General features: G+C 40.7%; 1 protein-coding gene across 1 annotated transcript in view; it reads left to right on the plus strand.

Moving 5' to 3' along the window:
- The window catches only part of LOC119407516 (paired box protein Pax-5), a 77,827-nt gene extending 57,875 nt beyond the window's left edge, over positions 1–19,952 (plus strand). The window contains exons 3-7 of the mRNA XM_037674340.1: positions 223–355; positions 7,486–7,587; positions 12,842–12,928; positions 14,043–14,129; positions 19,714–19,952. Coding sequence (XP_037530268.1) covers positions 223–355; positions 7,486–7,587; positions 12,842–12,928; positions 14,043–14,129; positions 19,714–19,796 — 492 coding nt within the window. The 3' untranslated portion in view covers positions 19,797–19,952. The remainder of the gene's footprint in view (positions 1–222; positions 356–7,485; positions 7,588–12,841; positions 12,929–14,042; positions 14,130–19,713) is intronic.
- Positions 19,953–21,991: the final 2,039 nt, after the last annotated feature.

A 21,991-nucleotide genomic window follows, 5' to 3' on the forward strand; every position in this document is an offset into this window, starting at 1 on the left:
TGTGTGTGTGTGTGTGTGTGTGTGTGTGTGTGTGTGTGTGTGTGTGTAAAGCTTCTTTGCTCTTCGCTGTGAGGAAGGTGGAAATATGGTGAGATATAACAAACAGATTGATCACAGCTGCATGCAGCACTGGGCCTTCATGTTATATCCAACACAAAGGATAACTGCTTTAATTTGTTGTTTAATAAATCTATTCTTCCTCCACTTTCTGCTTCTTTTCAGACATCAGAATACTCGGCCATGGCCTCACTAGCAGGCGGACTGGACGAGATGAAGAACAGTTTGGCCAATCAGAGCGCAGGGGCTGAGTTAGGAGCTAACGTGTCCGGTCCACAGTCCTACTCACTAGTTCCAGGTAAAACCAAAGCACTCTACTACTACTTTTCCCTGAATGATATTTTGGCTCTTGTTTCAGACGTTGCTATCAACGTGTTCTTTAAAAGATTGTCAGGATATGTGGAAGTGAGTTTGTGTGCTGTAGTTATCAGTAGTCAAGTGTCTCACCTGCAATAGATAGCTGTCAAAGCAATCTTAATTCTAAAAATCAGAGAGAAATTCATATAAATGATTAACAGAATGGGGCTGATTCCAGAGAGAATGGCTTTGGAAATAATTATAACCTTATTTCAAAGTTTTGCTGTAGATTTCTATATCACGTTATTTTTGTATTCAGTAGTTACATATACCGCTATATTTAACATGAATGTATTGAAACATGGAACATGTTGCAATGAATCAAAGACAATGATAATAACACAGCAGGTCTTCAGTGCAAATATCTGTAGAGACCTGAAAAAATTAACATTAAAGGGTTTTGTTATATGACATTTCTGAGGTTTGTGTTGTTTTCAATTAAATTTACTCTTGAACTGGCCCCAGTCTGAATAGTTGTTGACAACTCCATGAGAGGTCTCCCCTGATTCTTCCAACCTTAATTGTGACTCTTGTTTACATTGAATGTTGTATTTTTTGGTAATCATTGTGACTGAACTCAAGAATTACACCTATTTAATACTCAATACGTAGTACTTTTTGTAGACAAAATTTGAAATCCTGTGGGCTGGTTGTAATGCTAAACAAAACTTAAAGTACTTTCACAGCAATTAGTTTATATTCACTGTTGTCATTTAGCTATAATCAGTTGGAGAGAGATGAATAGCAACATGTTGAGGAATAATATAAATCATCTAATCTCTTTAATGATTCAAAATAACTTGCATTGAAGGAGTTCAGTGAATTGGAGACAAATTTAAGAGCCGTTTGATTTAGGGATGCACAATATTGGATTTTTGGCCCATATCCGATATGCCGATATTTTAAAAGTTATTTGGCCAATGACCAATACAGATATTTTATACATGTTCCTTTGTCAGAACATAGTCCTCTTATTTAGGCTTATTTGCTACAAAAATTGTGCAACAACTGTAAGAGCTGGTGACAAATATTCAGTAACAGCCATATGCACAACTCTTTGACTTATATTAAATGAAAAGTGTTAAATGTTATTTATTAGCATTAGTCACCTGCGATGCTGTCTCACTTGTTCCAGGTTTCTAGCTGCAGTGTGGGATCCTCTGCACTCCTGTGCATGAAGGACAGTCTTTTTAAGTTCACAGTTTTTGTCTATCCATTGTGCTGTAAGACTAATTATGCTAATGGGGCTAACACTTGATGTCTGTGGTAAAACTCACCCAAGTGCTATCGGCTATCAGCTTCGCAATGACGTCAGAAATGACGACACGTCGGAAAAATATCTCTGACTGGGGACGATGTAGCGAGGCTCAACATAGTCCAAAAATCTTTGGAATCCGACATCCTCAACGACAAAAAATAAAAATTCCACACCGCCGACATTTTGACTTTTTCCTCTCTGCCGTGATCAGATCAGGTAGGCGCGTGTGACATCATCACGTTGTGCTGGTGCTGCAGGCATCCTCGTCACTGGGTTGTCATACAAAAACAGCACCTTTTATATCTGTGAGTTATTTTGATGGAATGGCCGATGTCCGATATTTAACTTTAATGCTAATATCGGCCGATACTATGCCGATAATGTTGTGCATCCCTAATGAAAACAATTTATAAGCCACTACTGGCTGTGTCAGTGGTAAATCTAATCTGTGGGATTACTGGGATTTAAAGAAAGAGCCAAATATATTCAGCTAAAATAAAATATTTCAGTATTTTGTTTTGTTTTAAAATTTCAGTAGACTATGAGGATGCTGCATTTCAGATTTGTTAAATTGCTTGTTTTAAGTAACTGTGTAAGTTGGAGTTAATTATATTCTCATTTTCTTTTCTTCCTGTGTGGTAAGAAAAACTGTAGTTTGTAACTTTTACTCATTTGTGACGAGTCGAGCCACCAGTGATAAGACAGGAGCGCTCCGGGGGCCCAATCTGATTTCAGCACGTGCTGGTGCCCCCTCTGGCTCCGGCCCTGGATCTCCCCATAGTCCTATCATTTACATAATAAATCTGTAAAAATAATATCTAAACAGCAAAGTAAATATGTGCTTATTAAAACATCAATTAAATGTAGAATCACAACTATAATTTGAAAGCATGACACACAGTGAGCTGAATGGATTTTATTTTAGCAGTAATTTAAATGTTACAATCTAATTGACTAAAAACAAGAGCTGCTGACATCACTCAAAGGGAGGATGCTGAGGGAAATAAATAGTGGAAATATGTAGTAAAGGTAAGGGCCTCATTTACTTTCTCCCTCTAAGAGGGCTGGGAGAGGGCACATTAATTAAGAGTAGACCAGGGAGCACTTGGACAAGGTTTCGACGCTTCCATCCATAATAAGGCGAATCATTGATGTGGGAATTTGGGATGACTGGGAATGTTTTTTTAAACTCTCTGAACCCACTGAGGGATATTACCTGCACACGCCAGAGAAGAGAAAGAGACGGAGACAGTGTGAGAGAAAGAAGCGAGAGATAAAAAAAAGCATTACCATTTCTGCTTATGCATGCAAACACACACATTCATATTCACACACACACACCTTCTGAACATTTTGCATGAATTTCCTTGGCTGTCTTTTCCCTCAGAACAGAGCTCCCTCTAGGGGATCAGACGTCCATGTGTTTGACGCAGTCTTATTGCATCCTTCTAGTGTTGACGCTCCAGACACATGCTGCACAGCAACATCTACATGCTCAGCCTGTCTTTTGGGAGACTTTTTATATTTGCAGATTTTTATTTATTTTTTTTACTCTGAACTCCAGCCAGTGTACCAGAGTGCAAATCTACAACAAGGACACAGTGCGCAGAATGATCCCTCTGGGTTTGACACATGTTGCTCTGATGGTTGTCTGATGTGGACGTGGAAGATGGGCGGACGGAAAAAGACAGAAAATTCGTGTTCATCTGTAGCTGCAAGTGAGCGCGAAGGAGACTTGGGCTTGTTTATTGACCTCTAAAGCAAAGCTGTAGAGAACAGATACATCAATACAACTGGCATGCTAATGCACACATTCACAGCATGCACACACAGAGACACACATCTCTGAGGATCTGGCCCTGTCTGCCCTCTCTAAGTTGGCTGCAGAGTCCATCTCTCCTCTCCTCCGCCCTCTCCTCGGTGCCCTGTGCACTGACCCTGAGCGGATGAGTAGCCCGTCTGCACTAATGCCTCACTGTCGCGTCAAACACCGAGAAAAACTTTACTACACAAGACAAGCGAGAGGAGGCGGAGAGGGACAGGGGGAAGCTGCAGCAGAGACAGGATCTGTGAGAGAAAAGCACATCCAGGGAGGGAGACAAGGAGGCAGATATAAAAATAAAAAAGATAAAGGAGCCTTGTTTAGATGCATCAGCCATCATCTCTAAATCTTCTTATTTTCTGCATGATGCTTCGTCTCATGTCAATCGACAATGTGAGAATTTGAACATTGCATCTAAAATAAAATATAAAGTATTTTTACAATGACTCTCTTTCTCGAGGAACATGTTTGAGGATTAGATTAAATTCTGCAAAAGCAAAATGAACTATTTTAGTGTAAATCATCTAACCGCTCTTGCTTTGAGTAGAATATCATAAAGGTACTGCTAAACATTGTAAGTACTTCAGGCAATGTTCAAAAACCTGTTGTTGTTCTGCAAACTGCTTACAAAGACTGAACTAGACAAATCATTCAATTTGAGCTTAAATGTGTCATTTTACTGACATGTTTTGTGAGCTTGAATCTTTTTTTGGCTGCAAGAAGCCTCACAAAGTGCAAACTTTAGCATCACAAATAAAAGAGACATTCTTACAAGAAAATTATTGGTGCACTGATAAATATGGCAGTATTAAAAATATTTAGAATTATTTTGTTATGTTGTTTTGCAAACCAGCAATAAATAGAGTGGCTTAAAGCTTTTTTTTAAACTCTCCCATGTTAAACTCCTATTGATTGTTGTACAGGACATATTGTGTTGCATGTTTAATTTATAAGTTGTATGAGTGTAATCTATATTTTTAATATGTTCAGTATTAAATATGCATATTTGTATGAGTGTTGTTTTCATCTAGCCCGCTGTCGCTCCTTCTTGGCCAGATGGTAACTGTAAATGAGAATGAGTTCTGTACTGACTAACCTGAATGAATAAATGTTACATAAAAATAAAATATCACTGTATAATACACTGTATAAAAGCACACAACACGTTTGACTAAATTTACGTGTATCGATGTAACTAAGCTTACGTGATTTTGACGCAGGAAAAAAACTTTGACAGATGACTAGTGCAATTCTTAAAGCATTCACGTGACCTCTTAATCTTTAGATTTCTGTTTATATTTTGTTACGATACATTTTCCGTTCCCTCTATCTTCTCCGATCTCTCCCCACCTTCTTTCTCCTTCATCCTCCTCTGCCTCGTCTGTGCTGGTTAAGTGGAGGTAAAGTGAATGGGATTGATGGGGTTAGAATCTGAGCTGTTTATGATGATGATAAATGTGTGTGTGGTGTACATGATGATGAATGGAGGGAAGCGTCTCCATGCACGCCCAGTGTCTACTGCGAGCAAACAGAGAGAAATGATTTGAGGCGACACACTGTCATGTAGTCTAATGCAGTTATATTTCCTCTCCACCTACTGACAGACACGAGACGGAGGGGGAGGGAGGAGTCAGTAAATTATTAGATGCCACAGGATGGAAACAAAAGAAGATGCATCCTGAATGAATGAGCTGATGAAAGTGTGGCATCTTGATGCTGCAACAGTTTGGGCGTTCTTTGAGATGCCAGTGGTGGAAAAATAAATGTTTTCTTGTGTCGATAAATGCACTACGGTGTAAAAAAATAAAAGATAAAAAAGCAGAACAAGTACTTCTGTTGATATCAAAATTAGAGCTAAAACATTTTACCGTAAATTTTGTGATTTAATTCAATAATCGTCCATCCCTTTTTTAAAGCCCGAGGTCCAAAACCAAAAGAACGTTCCATAACTTATAAAAACAGACCAGATAATAACATAAATAATAACTGCTGAAAAGTAGAAAATAAAATAAATAAATAGATAATTCAAGCATGCATTGAAATGCGTGATGCTGCTTTATGAGCATTCCTTGACAGAAGTATTCAAACACCTGAAATTTACGCCTTAAACCATTTGAAACCAACAAGAAACAGCATAGCACCGTCTGACGGTCATGAACTATTAGACATTTAATTTAATTCATTCAACTAGCTGGGATGGGGGGGGGGGGGCAGCACGGTGGCACAGTTGGTAAAGCTGATGCCTCTCAGCGATCAGGTTGCCTCGGTTCAAATCCCAGCTGGGTGGACCTTTCTGGGTGGAGTTTGCATGTGCTCTCCATGCGTGGGTTTTCTCCAGGTACTCCAGTTTCCTCCCACAGATACAGATGTATGTTAGACTGATGGTAACTCTAAATTGTCCCTAGGTGAGGGTGAGAGCATGAATGGTTGTTTGTCTCTATGTGTCCCTGTGATGGACTGGAGACCTGTCCAGGGTGTCCCCCGCCTCTCGCACAGTGATGACTGGATATGGGCACCAGTCACCCCCACGACCCAAAAAGGAAGAAACTGGTAAAGAAGATGGATGGATGACTGTTATAGGATGAAATAAGAGCACAAGTCATAAAAGTCATAGCAATCTCATTAATGCTCAACAATTAGAAGTTTTAATGGTTGCAATAATATTAAGTGAGTAATAGTAGTTAGGCAACGCAAAATGTCATAGGAGAAACAAATGGAATCAATATTGTGTTTCTTAAATATACATTAAAAATGTCAAAGCACCTATTTCCACCAGTTCCACTTAAAGAAAGAGTTGCTCAGAGTTGCTTTAATGGCTTCAGTCACCATCACAGCTGTGGCAACTGGATCACAGTTTAGTCCAAGTTGGTCATTTTCCACTTTAGGAAGACGTGAGTCCGTTTAGGCCACCATAAAAGACGGGGGATCGTGTAATAGCCTGTATAAGTGTTCATTTGTCGTTCCATTTGACTGTTAGCAAAATATCTCATGAACCTATGGGCAACGTTTAATGAAACTCTCATAAAGTTTTTGTTGGATGAATGATTAACTTTTGGAGTGAAGCTGATTCAAGATGGATGCCACAACTAACCAACCTCAGTATCTCACTGGACTGTGACTGTTGGGAGACTGAGACCGGTGAGAGAGTCTCCAAAATGTCTCGAAACAGTTGCAGGAGTTGTAAATTTTTGTGTTGCTTGAGTCTTGAAGATGTAAAAGTTTGAAAAAAAAAGCTTCAAAACTGACTAGATAAACTCAAAGCTGATTGTTTTTAATTTTTTTTATGTGGAACAAGTATTTGAAAAAAACAGCAAAGAAACAGAACGTGTGAAAAAGTAATGAAAATAATAGCTAACCACCTTTTTAGACTCTGACCTCAGAGGCAGAAACAACAACATGGGGACTATATGAGTTATCTAAAATGTTGCTATCACAGTCTGATAACTAAATGATTACACTCAGAACTGTCAATTGTTAGGAAAGTACAGAAGTTTGATCATAGTCAAGAGTTCAACTACTACAAGAACACAAAGCCTCAAAGAAACAACCTTCAGTCATTCATTTCACCTTCTATCTTCTCAAAGACATGTAGATAAAGCCTTTGCTGTAATTCTGTCATAACAGTGAATAAACAAAAATAAAATTAAAAAATGTGAATTAAATCAGTAAATAAATACAAATTAGTCATCTGGAGGAAATGTTTAAAACTCGTATTGTTCAGCCACTGATCCACCTGATCAAAAACACAAACAACAATTGGTGGGTTTTTTTTTTTTGGTTTTTTTTTGTAAAAATCTAAATTTACAGAGTTTAATGCAGAGTTTAAAATGATATGTAAATTTCAAACTGTGAGCTGGGCAACAACAAATAAAAGATCAAAACCATCTGCACTAAAAAGAATAAATGTGATGATAAATTAGACATTGTTCTGATCCTGACGGAAAGGCTTAAACATCTGTGTGTGTATTTGTGTGTGTGTGTGTCACAATAGGTCGAGACCTTGCCAGCACAACTCTGCCAGGCTATCCCCCTCATGTCCCCCCCACTGGACAGGGCAGCTACTCCACCCCCTCCCTCACTGGAATGGTACCTGGTGAGTATGAACACAAACATGCCGCAATTATTTTAAATAAATCAGTTTCATTTATGGTACCTAGTACCAAGTCACTGCCATGGGGCAAAAACTGAGCAAACATCTGGATACGGTGGGAAGAAAAATGTCTTTGACAGAAAGAAAAGGTCACCTGCACGCAGGTTCACCTGAATCAAATGTCGGGGGGTGGGGGGACAAGACAAGACAGAGAAAAACACTCATAATTTGTGGTGAAATAGGACTAAAAACAGGAACATAAGGTGGCAGCAGGCAGGTAGGGGGTGGAGCCAGAACATGTTTGTTTATTAACAAACAAACGGAATCAAAACAAACTGAATTAAAACTTTGAGGACAAAAAAAGAAAAAAAAAACATAAAAGGGCCAAACAGGTAAGGAACGACAGGAAAGTGATGAAAAAGCTAACTGAAATATCAAGAGGAATAGATCATGAGCTCACAGCAGGTGTGACGAGCAGAAACCAGGTGTGACAGGGCGGCTCAAAACAACGTTTATAGAAACAAACTACGAAACAGACTGGGTAAATACAGGCGTGAACCAAAAACCAACATGAGACCTATAGAAGTTACAAGAACGATACCTAAAGATCACAGAAGAGCCTCGATGATCAGTAACTGCAGAGCAGCTTCAGAGTCAGAACATAACGAGTCAAAAGACAAACTTTAAATCAAACGTTCACCTCGAGTCTCTCTTTTTGTTTCCAAAAGCCAGAAAAGTATTAAAGCAGTCTCTCACTGTGCTGTCACTGATGGGGTTTAAATGTCTCAAAATGTTTGTGAGGGTTCTCAGTATCTTTGTGTGAGTAGCAGAGGAGCCCAGTCCTTCAAACATGGTCATAAAACTAGTTGCACATGTTTTCTCTCAAAGTAGTTACAACGCCATCGCCAGCATCTCCAAGTGGAGTCAAGAGTGCTGGAGCTGTTTTTTGACACGTGCACAAAGAGCTCTCCTCTGACAGAAAACATGTCCCAGTCTAAAAAACCCCACAAAAACTACAACTTTTAGGAAATGTTTAAGAAAGATACTGTGTGAACTGTGAGACGGGAGGGATTGTACTTCCCACAAGGTGCCACTTGGTGGAATTTTGTATCAGGTTGGCTTTTAGGACTTTGTAGTCTTTTTTGAGCCAGTGCTAAGGAGTGAGTGGCAGAGCTCACAGCAACCCTGCTGGGGAGGGTACTATAACCTACTGTTAGGGAATTTTTGGTTAAAATTTGGATTTTTATAACTACTATGGATGAGAATGTTTGTCCATGAACCATATGTTTGAGTTAGCAGAGAGAGCTGAATGAGGAGCTGATTTGAGACTGCAGTTGCAGCTGGCACTCTAAAGCCCCTTATCCACAGGGCCGGTTCTTGTTGGACCCTGTTGTGTCCGGTTCTGCTGGGACCTCTTTTTTTCTGTCTCCACAGTGCCCATAGTTCCCGTTTAGTGGGCGGATTGTTCACCTCTAGTGGACGGATTATTAATATCAACGCACCTTACCAGCTGGTGGCGCTAGTGCTACATTAAGCTCTTTTCTAAGCACCACTAACATGTATTAGAAGAAGAAGAGCCGGAAAACAACACACAACCAAAATGGATGACCTCCTTGATCTCCGCCCTCCACCAATGAATACGCCCCCAGACCAATCAGTGACCAACAGTGTGCTGATGTCACATCTAGACCCAACAAGAACCAGACCTGGGACCTCAGAGAAGTAGGTCCCAAAAATGGGGTGGGTTCCACCGCTGAAGGCACTGTGGATAAACCACGCAATCGGCCCGAACTAGTTACATAGGAGCCCCAAAAGACCCTGTGGATAAGGGGCTTAAGGTCACCTCCGAGTCTGTGAGCTTGGCTGAACTGATAAGTGTATAAAAACAAGCTGCACACACTGCCCGTGGCAGATTCTTGTGACTGGGCTTCATGCATGTACTTCCTGTATATCTGTGTAACCTGTCTGGAAAATCTGTCCTTGCAAGTAAAAAAAATAGATAAAAATCTTCTTCTGTCATTGAGTGCGGCTCCTTTTGAGTAAGTGAGATAAAGCAAGAATTATTTTCATCCAACAACTACTACTAGTAAACTATACTATCTAACAAGGTTAAATCAGGTCATTTGGACTGATTTTTCTTTGTTGAAACATCGTTATCCAGAAGACTTCTTCAGTCAAAAGACTGAATTCTTTTGGATAAAAGATGAAACGTTTAAACAAAGAAGAACCCGTCCAGAGGACCTGACTCAGCCTCGTTAGATTTATCTACCTGGATCACTGAGCATGCATCAGGATGATATAACTTTACTACTACAGCTACTAGAAAAAATGATGAAATAACATCCTTGTAAATACCAAAATCCAGGGTTTCTCAGCTGAACACTGCACTGTGATAAAACCAGATGTGATGCTTAATTTACCGTTCATGGTTCAATGTGCATGGTTCATAATGTTGTGGCTGGTTGGTCAATGCACACAGACAGTTTTAACTGCTCTCGTCACATCAACAGATCTATATGTACAGTTTTTTTTATAAAATATGTGTGTCTTCAGGGAGTGTACTTAGCTTTCTCACTTCTTCTTTCTTGTCTGTCTACACTGTAGCTGTCAGTGGTCCCAGGGGGTGCTGTGTGTGTGTTTGTCTATGTGTGCATGTGGTTGTGCCAGTGTGTCTCTCGGTGTATCATTAGAAACCAGCCACAGTAGCACAGCTGTCCCTCCTCAACATTAGTAATTTGTTTTTAATGAGAATCACCAGTGACCCACGACTAATTCATTCATTCCCTTCCACTCCTCCTTCCACGCGGCTTTTGTGTTTCAATCCTGGCACACCATCCACGCTCTCTCTTCTCTAAACGCCTTCGCCCAGGAGCCGTGGTCGTGGTCAGTGTTCGGCATGCTGGTGCAAAATAAAGGGAGAAGCACAGAACACAGTTTATGAAAACTATGCTGCTTGTAAGTTGTCTGAGTGTATTCCCAGTCAGTCGATATGTGAAACACACACATCTGTGAGCTGACACACACACACCGAGTCTCAGTGGACATGTAGGAACAGCGCGTCTAAAGACGGGTAACCCTGTCGCCCTGTCCCACTGCGCTCACGCCATCCTGTCCTCAGGTTTGACAGGATATTTGAGTGTGTGTTTGGGTTTGCTGCGTGCGGCTGTGTGTATATGTGTGTGTGTTTGTTTTTGACAGTGTCTGTGTTTGCGACCTTGACACCGAGCTACACGAGGGAGACCCTCTGAGCCTTCCTTCTACTCTTCTCGCCCCCTCTGCCTCCCGTCTTCTAAACAAGCTGACACGCTGCCGTCACCACGGCGATGACAAGGGGGAGGATGTTGGCACCCAGGGGTGCTGAGGAGGCCGCATCTCGACCCCACCTGACAGACGCAACTGAACATACACGCACAAGCAAAACTTGCACAAACAAAAACACACGAGCGGTGTCAGCGTTTGAGTTTCTCTGATTTTTTTCTTTTTGTAGCTTTAGAAAGAGATCATCTCCAAATTTCGCCTGCACAGCTTGTTTTATCTCAGCACTTCTCGGCCAAATTATCCACCTTTTTGTTCACTCTGTCTAATATCATACCTTCATTAAGCAAGCAACTCTGCTGCCGTTCTCCTTCGCTCTCTGTCTCCCTCTCTCTTTGCAGCAGGGGGGCTGACACTCAGAGGGGGTGTTGGAGAGCAGCGATGCAGAACCGACAGAACGAGAGGCAGGGAAGAGGAATGAGCTGGTATGGGCGGGAGGGAGGGGGGCATCAGGGTCTGTGACTGTCAGCTTTGGGAGAGGGATCCCCTGGGAGGGCGGACGGTTCAGGAGAAAACCAAAAGAAAGAACGAAAGACTGAAAGTAAGGATGGAGAGAAGAAACGGAGGAGAATGTTGTTTTGATGTGAAGAGTGTTGGGTGGGCTGTAGTCAGGCGGACCAGAGAAGAAGAGAGGAAAAAAAATTAAAAGGCGAGGGTATAGGGAGGTGAGGGAGGAGAAGACGTGAGGAAGAGTAGACCCCAGACAGTGAGTAGTAAATGAGGGAGAAAAGCTACCTTATCATCCACCGTATGGCAGGCCTGAGCTCTCCAGTTCATTCAGTTTCAACTAGTCAGCAATGTGCTGGAAACACGGGGCAGGAAAAACAAAAGATACTCAAATCAAAGGACAAGCGTTTCCATGAAGCAGTGAAGTCTGATCCTGGACCTCTAGAGCCACCACCCTGCATGTTTTAGATGCTTCTCTGCTTCGACATGCCTGATTTGAATCACTGGGTGACTACAGGCCTCTGCAGAACATGAAGAGGGAACTTAACCATTGAACCAAGTGTGCACGATGTGTTGGTGCCCAAGTGTTGACTCTCAGCTACGACCACGTCAAATCTTAGCTCAAACTCTGAGATTGACAGAGTTAGATTTTTTTTTGTTATAAGTTCAGTCGTCTGTGGCAGCCGTCTTGAATTGGATTGACTCGAAAAGTAATTCAGTGGTACATGTACATCCAAAGATTACTTTACAGGAGTTGCATTAAAATCCATCCCGTGGTTCATGATATATAGAGAAACAGAGCTCATGCCGTTAATGTCAAAGTTTTGAGCAAAGATCTTGCTCTATGTGTAGCACTCAGAGTACCGGTGTGTGTTGGGGATGACTCAGCTACAACACATTAAATTTGGTTCACAAGGTATTTTGCTAATAGACAGACTAATCTGCGCACATGCAGCAAAAACATTGTTGTCAACCTTTCACATTTTGGCAATGAGCAATAACAAACTTGAGAGCTTTGGAAAAGTACCGTAAGCTTTCTTAAACTTTACAAGCGTTGTAGCAATATTTGCATGATATCCTCTAAAAAACTTTTTTATGTAGGCGGTTAAAGATGGTTGTGGATTGTCCTATTCACTGAGCTGAGTAACACAAAGTGACTAATATAAAAGTTTCCTTTTGACTTCTCCCTTCTTCAGGGGTGGCCACAGTGAGGGAACTCGCATGTAAGCTCGGCAATTGTTTTACACTGTGTGCCCTTCCTGACGCAACCTGGGCTTGAAAGACCAAAGCACTGACCACCAAGCTACCACAACCATTATATACAAGCATAACATTCTTGATATAAACCAGTGTCCTCTGCTGTTACACCATGTTGCCCTATTAGCTCTAAAACAAATCATCCACCATAAAAGCTTTGCAGCCTATTTTCTAAAAGACGCCTTCTGTTCTGTCATTCCTAAACGTGCTCTATTTTATGTGATGTGCTTTCTTTCAGGGGGAGATTTTTCTGGAAGTCCATATTCCCACCCACAGTATTCTACGTACAACGAATCATGGAGATTTCCAAACCCCAGCCTATTAGGTTGGTGCATCCCTTCAGATGGGTTGTTATATCATTACATTTCATTTAGTTTTCCTTATCAGTTTCTACCAGTGGTGGGCTGTGCATGTTACACCTAGGCCTTTAGTAGTATCCTGCCTGGATTTATATACCATCATTATGACGTCATGGTGAGAGACCATCAATAATACACAAAAACATTGAATTATAGGGTGATGCATCACAGACAGGTGTCTCATGCAGTGAGAATGAACCATTCATTATTCCATGACCATATTATTGCCATAATGCCTTCACTAAAGAAAGAAACTCAATTAACACAATTCTCCTTCAGCTGCAGCCACAGCTATTGCACATACATATTTACTAAAAGCATCAATATGAATGTAACAAATTGAAAAAATTTACAAAAAATGTGAATAAAAATGTATTTTACTTACCAAAAGTTTTGATTATCTGTACACAAACTCCATCCTCCTTTCTTTTCTCAAGAAGAGTTAATTTCCTCTGTCCTAGAGGGCATCGTGGCGTCTCCGTTCCAACAATAAGTCCTTTTCTATTGCATGGAAGCTAACGCTGAACGTTTTATATAGCTTAAGGGATGAGAATGTCTGGTTTCTACCGACCTAATGTCTCATCTCCAATCATTTTTTCATTACTTTTAATTTCCTATTGTAGCTGAACAACTTGAAATCTAATGAAGAAGCTAAAACTAACAGGATAAATGCTAAGACCAGTCAAAAGGTATCTAAAAGCTAACACTAGCTGAACAATAGCTAATGAGATCTGTTAGCACTCAGAGTATGTGTTGTTGATGACTCTCAACTACCAACTCACTAAGTTTTAGCTCAGTATCTATAAAATTGACAGACAATTTTCGTGTTTGCTAAGATGACCATCCTGAATTGACTCCAAAAGTTCATCAGCTGTAAATGGACATCATTTAATGATTGCTTTGGACAAGTTTCATTAGATCTGTTCATCATTTGGGGAGTTACTTTATTTAAAGGTGAGGTCACCAGGGGGTGACGGTGTATAAACTAGAAGAGACGGGTCTGACAAAACTGTTTTAGGGGAACCTTGTACTCTCTTCTTCTCACCACTCCATTTCCCTCCTCGATTTTTCTGTCCACAGTGTTTCAACAAGATTATGGGTCTCTCCTGGGGACGGAGATCGGCTGCTCGTCTAGTCTCTTCACCAGCCAGGCAGGACAGATGCAAGGTAGGTGTAGAGGGAAAGAATATGTGAAGATGGTGCAAAAAATGTGGTTTAGCCTGATGGTGAATTTGAGGACAGGATACACATTGAAACTTACTGAAATAAGAAAAAGGCAGGGAAGTGTGAATGAAGAGAAGCAAAATTAAAGAAAAATGGAACTAAATGGAGAGACGTGAGGAGTTTGAAGTCCTGAGTGAGACTAAAGAGTTTGTCAGGTCGGCTTAATGCCTCACTTCCCCAAAGAGTCCCCTGAGATTACCTGGACTGCAGACATAACCTGTCAGCAAACAGCTTGTCTGATTGCTGGAAGAGGTAGAGACAGGTGTGAGTGCCTGCAGTGGTTTTTCTATTTTTCTGTGTGTATTAAGGAATGGGAGTGTGAAGTTTTGTGTGTCTTTGGGGTTACGGTATTGGATTGACCCCCTCTCCGGTGAGAGAATAGACTCAAGGGATCAGTGGTGGTAGAGCTGTTCTCAGGGTGTCAACTTAGACTGTCACTTCAGTGGTGCAAGTGTGTGTAGGTGTGTGCATGTGTGCGCATGAGTGTGTAAGGGCAAAAAAAGAGAGTGAAGGGGAAAAAAATCATTGGAGTTCATTTGACTGGTTGTACATGAAAGGGAGTCTATTTTGTCTGCCATTAGTTTCATCAGTGTATGTCATCTTCCTCTGCCTTTCATTGCTCTCATCCACAGTTAAATATTATCTGAACAGAAAATTGAAGCGGCTCATTTCACACTTACACTGTATTTTAAAGACAAATTCAGATTTATTACAACCTCAGTAGTATTTTTGTCATTTTAACCATCATTCCTATCTGTAATAGAAATAATCCTCTCCAGGGTAATGACTGAGATCTGCCAGCATGATGACATTGGGAGAAAAAAGAAAGAAAGAAATGAGCAGAAGACGGTTAAAGAAATTTCAAAAGATTTTTGGGTAGAGAGTGAACTGTATTCTTTTATTACTTATGACACTCTCTTTTTTTAGTTTTAGTTTTGAATCTGGTGATTAATTTTACTTTACTACATAGATCAAGTTACTTTGTATTATTATTACTTTTATTCCTACCATATCTCCCAAAAACTTAGTTTCAGTATGTAACATTACACAAGACCCAAGATGGGAGAGGCATAGATTCTCTGCCAAGAGGGTTCGGGACCTCACAGTCCTCAAGAGGTTTGGTGTGTTTGTGCCTGGGGAACCTGCAGAAGATAAGTGAGGTCAAGCTGTGAATCCCACCATGCCTCCTAGTTTTTCTGTGGCTGTGGGGATGATGGAGTTCATACACAGCAACTTACATCACTGAAAAGATGCTAGTACATTGTTGTGTACTTGCCTTTGCAGGATGCATACAAGCATAGCCCTCATCCAAGAGCCTTGGATAGTGAAAGCTATGGTACAAGGCCTGGAAATTCCTGGAAGCACGCTTTTATATGACATGAGCAGCCATAGACCCAGAGCAGCAGTAGCTCTGGCAAGAGACATGAGACACTTTCTACTGCACCACCTAACAACAGGTGAAGCTGTAGCAGTGCAATTGGTCATTCGGTCAGATGGTTAGTCCAGACCGAGTATCGCAGCTTCTGTTTATCTGCTGTTTGATTCAGAGCAGCCACTTCCATCACAGGAGTTGAAGGCAATAGTTGATTATGCTAAAGCTAGGGACCTCCCAATACTCATCGGTTGTGATGCCATCTCCAATGTGTGTGCTGGAGGAACTCTGATATTAACCCTAGAGTCAGATCTCTTAGAATATTTGCTGGTGGAAGACCTGCTTGTCTTTAATCAAAGCAATGTACCTACCTTCTATACTGCTACTAGGGAGAAGGTCATTGATAGAACAGTTGGGTCTATGGACTTGGTAAACAAAATATGTGACAGGGAGGTATCCTCAGAGGAAACTATGTCAGACCATTGGCAAATTCAGTTTAAGCTGAGGATGGGGAAGCCATGCCCAGTCACTTACAAAAAGCCCCCCAAAACTGACTGGAATATGTTTATCAGCATGCTATCCCAGATGATGGATGGGAGAATTGCCGGAATAAAAAATGGTGCAAGATATTGAGAAGTCGCATGCATGACTGTTGCTGTGCAACCTGCCCATAAGTCTGCCTGTCCAGAGAAAGCCTGGAGGCCGTAAAAGCAGGCAACTTGGTGGACTCCTGATTTATCTGGCCTCCACAGGGCAGTCAGAGGAAAAGGGCGAAGATATAGATCACAACTAAGCAAATCCAGGTGGAAACAGTATGTACAGTCCCACAGGTACTATAAAAGTGTTCTAAGGGAGTGTAAAAGACTTTCTTTGACAAAGTTTTTTGAAGATGTTAAAGGGCCTAGTGCTTCTTCTAAGCTTTACATGCTTTTCGGAAAGGATCCAGTCAACAATCTATCCTTAATTATTCCACCAGAAGGATCGCCAATCACACAAGCTTTAGGTTAATTTTCCTGTGGCATAAGATACTTCACAGCCTGTCACAGTTGCTAATTCCCTAAATCCAACAGAGGACAACTGGAGCAAAGCTGCAAACATTATTACTAAAGTCAAAGTAAATTGAGCAGTTAAGATGCTTGACCCAATTAAAGCTTATGGTCCAGATGGTATTTCTCCTCCTCCAAAGGGAACTAAAAATGATTCTGGACACAATAGCTAGAATATATTTTTGCTTGTCTAGTGAACAACTATATAGTATACCAGCTGGGTGGAGGACAACAAAAGTTGTCTTTCTGCTCAAACCTGGAAGGCCCTCATATAGAGAGGCAAAATCCCTTTAGCTTTCCATCCTTCCAGCTGAAGGGAATGGGGGGGTTGCTAGAAACTGGTCCAGATTACATGATTTAACCTTTTTTGATGGTATCCTAATGCTATCACCTGTAAGCCTTAAACAGCATCCATTTCAGGCTGGTCTTTCCATAGAAACAGCTCTACATGATATTTTGTGAATAGAACGCATTCTGGTATGGGAACAATATGCGCTTGGCTGCTTCCTGGACATACAAGGGGCTTTTAACAATGTACCTGTAGAAGTTATGGAGAGAGCATTTGTCAGCAAATGTATGGATGAGACAACTACAAATTGGCTCGTTTTCATGGTGACGGAAGTAGGAACTTTCTGTCATTCCAAACAAGACATAAGTGGTTCTTTTTACCCATAAGAAGTTAAGGAAGGGTTACTCACCTCCAAAGTTGGAGGGAGTAAAACTTTCCTTGTCAGTCTGTTAAGTTTCTGGGTGTCTATCTAGATGGAAAGCTCAACTGTAAAAGACATGTAAACAAAAATTGTAAAAAGGCCACGATATGATTACATCAGTGTTGTAGAATTGCAGGTAGTCAATCTTTATTGACTACGCCAATGTTTATCAGATGGATCTATATGACCATAGTCTGCCTCACGCTATGCTAAGCTGCTTTAGCATGGTGGGTCCATGGTGGATCCAAGTCCATGTCGGGATGCCAAGTTTGATGCTCACCCATGTGCAACAAATGACCTGCCTGAGTATCACAGATTCCATTAGAACAACACCCACAGTAGCCCTTGATGTCCTACTAGACCTGACTTCACTGGATTTGAACATCTTGGGAGAAGCCACATCCAGTGCAGTTAAGTTACACTAGTCTGGTAGGTGAAGAAGACTATAAGAGTTGCACCATACTCAAATCTGGGACTGGGCAGTTGCTGCTACTCTAGTAATGGCAGGACCTGGAGACAGTATGGTCAAGAAATACAACTTTAATCTAAGTTTTCAGACATAAATTGAAGCTAGATATGCCTGGAGCAACTTCTCTATAGTGGACTTGTCTTCCAGTTGTTTCTACTGTTTTACAGATGAATCCCTTCTGAAGGAGTCAGTAGGTACAGGTATTTTGCACAGCTATAGTGTGAGAGAGTACAGATACCCACTGGGTGGTTTTGCAACTGTTTCTCATATTGGTACCTGCAATCTGCCACTGTGTGATGTCTCTAACAGCTGCTATTAGAGCTCTCTAAGGGCCACACTTTACATCTTCTCTGGTTTGAGAGTGTGCCGAAGAAGTCAATCAGCTGGTGAGAGACAACAGTGTTACTGTTAAATGGGTACTGGGACATGCTGGTATCAATGGCAATGAAAGAGCTGACTACCTTGCAAAACCTGGCAGTCAGGCCCACTTAAAGGACCAGAGCCTGTTGTAGGTATTTCAATAAAAGTCTGCAGAACTGCCCTACAGGTCATTAGACATCATCACTCAGTCTGTTGGAGGGAGCTGATGGACTGTAGCACGGGAACAGATTAATGACCCAAATCTTTGGTTTGGGAAAGCTGTCATCGCGCTGACAAGGAAAATGAGAACTAAATTCACATTATGACAGAAATCCATGAACTTCACATGTCAAAATCACGTTTTGCACATGCTTATACAGTGATTATTTTCACAGTGATACTCTTGATTAGGGATTCATGAGTCCAACAGCCTCAGGGTAGAAGCTGTTCCTCAGTTTAGTGGTTCTAAACTTAATTCTCCTCAACCTCCTTCCTGAGGGGAGCAAGGCAAAAAGTGTGTGTGCTGGGTGAGTGGGGTCCTTCATGATGCAGGTGGCCCTCTTCCTGCATGTAGAGGTGTAAATGGGGAGTGGTGGCGCAGAGGTTAGAGAGGTGGGCTTGTGATCCGAAGATCGCCGGTTCACGCCCCGGCCCCGACAACATCAAAATTGTGGGTGGGGTAGGTGAAACACCCACACTTGCCCCCACCCTCATTCGCCCCACTCTTGGCCCATGAGCAAGGCCCTTAACCCCCACCATGTGCTCCCTAAACAGGTCTCTCTTGAAAATGAGTTCTCGTGGCTCAATGAGACTAACCTGGATAAATAAAGGCTAAATGAAAAAAAAAAATGTCTGTGTTGGTGGGGAGACTGACTCCAGTGGTCTTCTGTGCAGCCTTCACCACTCTCTGCAATGCTTTTCTTTCACAGCCGTGATTTCATTTCATTTACCGCCATGTCCTGTCTTTTGTACTTCTAAAATGTGCTGTTGCTATACATTAAAAATGGCTTAAATGTAAACATTTGATGTGTTTTCTCTGTTCTTTTGTGAGCAACATTTATGAAGTTAACAATTTTTACAGTCTGTTTTAGGTACATCTTACACAACCTTTTTCAGAATTGGAATTGTAGATTTGAACATTTGTTTTTACTCCCAAAAATGAAATATGCAATTTGGCACCACAAAACAATTTTAAAATGTAGCAGCAATGAACAGATTAGACCAACTTTTATGTGCCCATCGAAGGGATGTATAACCCTCATCCATATGTTCATAAACTTTTTATTTTCCCACCCATAACTTCTGATCTGCTCAAGATAATTTATTGAAACATGATAACATGGTGTTGCAAACACTTTTCATCACCTCAGCTCTGAGGTCAAAGTCACAAACCAAAGTCAAATGTTATACAAGTATTTTTTTATTGTATAGATTGCTGTATATTATGTTGTTGACGAGTGTGCAATGTGCCGTATACAGTACTCTTGTTCAACAAAGTATTTATTTTGCTTAAAAAAAACATTTATTAGATTCTTGTTCCAACAGTTAAAAGAAACTGTTTCTTTGGCAGGGTCACCGTACTATTACAGTGCAACATCGCGGGGGGCAGGCCCCGCTGCCACTGCAACAGCCTCTGCCTACGATCGTCACTGACCCCTTCGGACGAGAGGAGAGGAGGTTGAAGAGCAGGAGATAAGGGAAGAAAGATAGCACCAGCACCGTTCAGTTAAATCTTGCCTTTGTGCACTCTACAACAAGAAGATTTTCAAATCTTTTTATTTTTTATTAATAATTCTGAAACCAACACACACAGGCATACAACACACACACTGCTTGGCTCCAGTCCGCTGAGGAGAAACAAAACCTATTTCAACAACAAGCTTGGACCATCTTGTATCATGCTAAGACTTTGAATCTTGTTTTAAACCATCATTTATGAAACCCACAAGGTGAGCAATCTTTCAAACTGGGAATATTTTAGAGCTGATTAGAGCAAAGTCACTTTTCAGACAGTATTTTTAGGACTTGACTTCAATCAGTTTTCTATGCCATTCTACACTGGAGTGAAGACAATCCAATCTGAATGACCAAAACCCTTCATGTCATCAATTTATTTTCTTTGATGTGGATTCAACACATCCAATCTGTGATCATGATGTTTAAAAAACAGCAGCATCTTATAGAAATGTTCACTGCCTCATACCTGTTTTTGTTGGATTTTCTATTTCAAACTACAACAAAAAAACTAGCTTGGGAGATATAATTTAGTGGAATTTGTACTGAAAGTTTGACGGGAAAAAAAGAGCAGAAGCAGAAAGGCAAACAAAGTGAATTAATGAATCAACGGAGCACCACAATGGTCTGATTTTCAACCAATCTGGAGCACCATATAGCATCAACCAGTCCATAAATGCATCTACAGCTAGTCTTTAAGTTTTTATGTAAAAAGAAAATGTAATTATTTTGAGCACTGTCAGATTTCTATGTTCAATCAGAAATTTAAAAAATGTAGTTTTCTTTGCCACTAATTATTGTCCTTGGAAAAATATTAAATTCAGTAAAAACTGGAATCAGCATTTTATGAATTAGCCAGAAAGCTGTGATTGGTGCATCTCTTGTTTAAAGAAAGCCAACTTTCATGCAAATAACAAAAGATGGTGAATGCAGAGATCTGGTGAAAGAACCACTTCGGTTTGTGTCACATGTGAAAGTAAAAGTCAACACTGACTATGTATTTTTCACCCTATAACTCACAGTTTTCTTGCATAATTTGCATGCCCTGTCACATATCCAAAATGACAGCTTTATGAATTTTTCCCATATTTATAAAACAATTTATGACTGAGATATGACTGTTTTCATTCATTCTGACTGAAATATTGTCCACTACCATTTCCAACCGCTAGATGGCACTCAAGTAGTATGGCATGCCATTGTGTCATGTAGTAGGTAAATGTGGCTATTAATGACACAATTGGCTTGCCGTAGACTGCCACCACTGTCTACCTGGAACAACCGTCAAATCAGCTGCATTTCACTGCGCCGCCCTGGTGAAATGCAGCTGATTTGAACATTAAACTGCATCTATTAAGTAAAAATTAAACTGAGACACACCTTTACTATAATTTCGAGCAAACAAATATTTGTTTTAGGTGGTTATCTTGTTAAGTTTCGAAGAAATGCACAGCGAGTCGTCCCTCTGTGCGTTCCTGCTTCCGCGTATCAGCTTTTGAAATGCAGCTGATTTGACCAATGAAGTGCATTTATTAAGGAAAAGTTAGACTCAGACACACCTTTACTATAATTTTGAGCAAACAAATAATTGTTTTTAAGTGTTAATCTTGTTAAACTCTTATTAAAGTCCTCCCGTTCACGCCCCCGCGGCCACCATTTGGCAGCCAATCGATTTAACGCGACGCGTCAGCGGTGACACATAATAGATGCGACGCATACGGTGAAGTGATGCATTTATGGATTTTTCCACTCAGACATATTTGGACTTATGCAACTTATAGGGTGGTGCGAAGTTTACGCCGGAAAATATGGTAAATTTTAGGTTCACAGTTGAAGCTTGATTAGCTTTAATGACACAGCCTGCTTTGTTAAAGTTAGGAAAATAATGTTTCAGATCAAATTTTAAAAAGTATTTTTTTTATTATACCATATTCTTAAAAGAGAGAAATTGATAACCAAGCCAAAGATGGCAACACAAGAAACTGCTCGACTGGCAAGCCAAAAAGACTTGTTTCAAATAAGTTTGCCTCAGCTCATCTTCAGCAGTTTTTACCTGCTGCATGTGCACACAGGTTCAAAGTGATAGAATAATTCCAGGCCTTACTTGGAGTTGG

This window comes from Nematolebias whitei, chromosome 3 (assembly GCF_014905685.2).
Source record: "Nematolebias whitei isolate Nwh7 chromosome 3, NemWhi1, whole genome shotgun sequence".
Classification (NCBI taxonomy): Eukaryota; Metazoa; Chordata; class Actinopteri; order Cyprinodontiformes; family Rivulidae; genus Nematolebias; species Nematolebias whitei.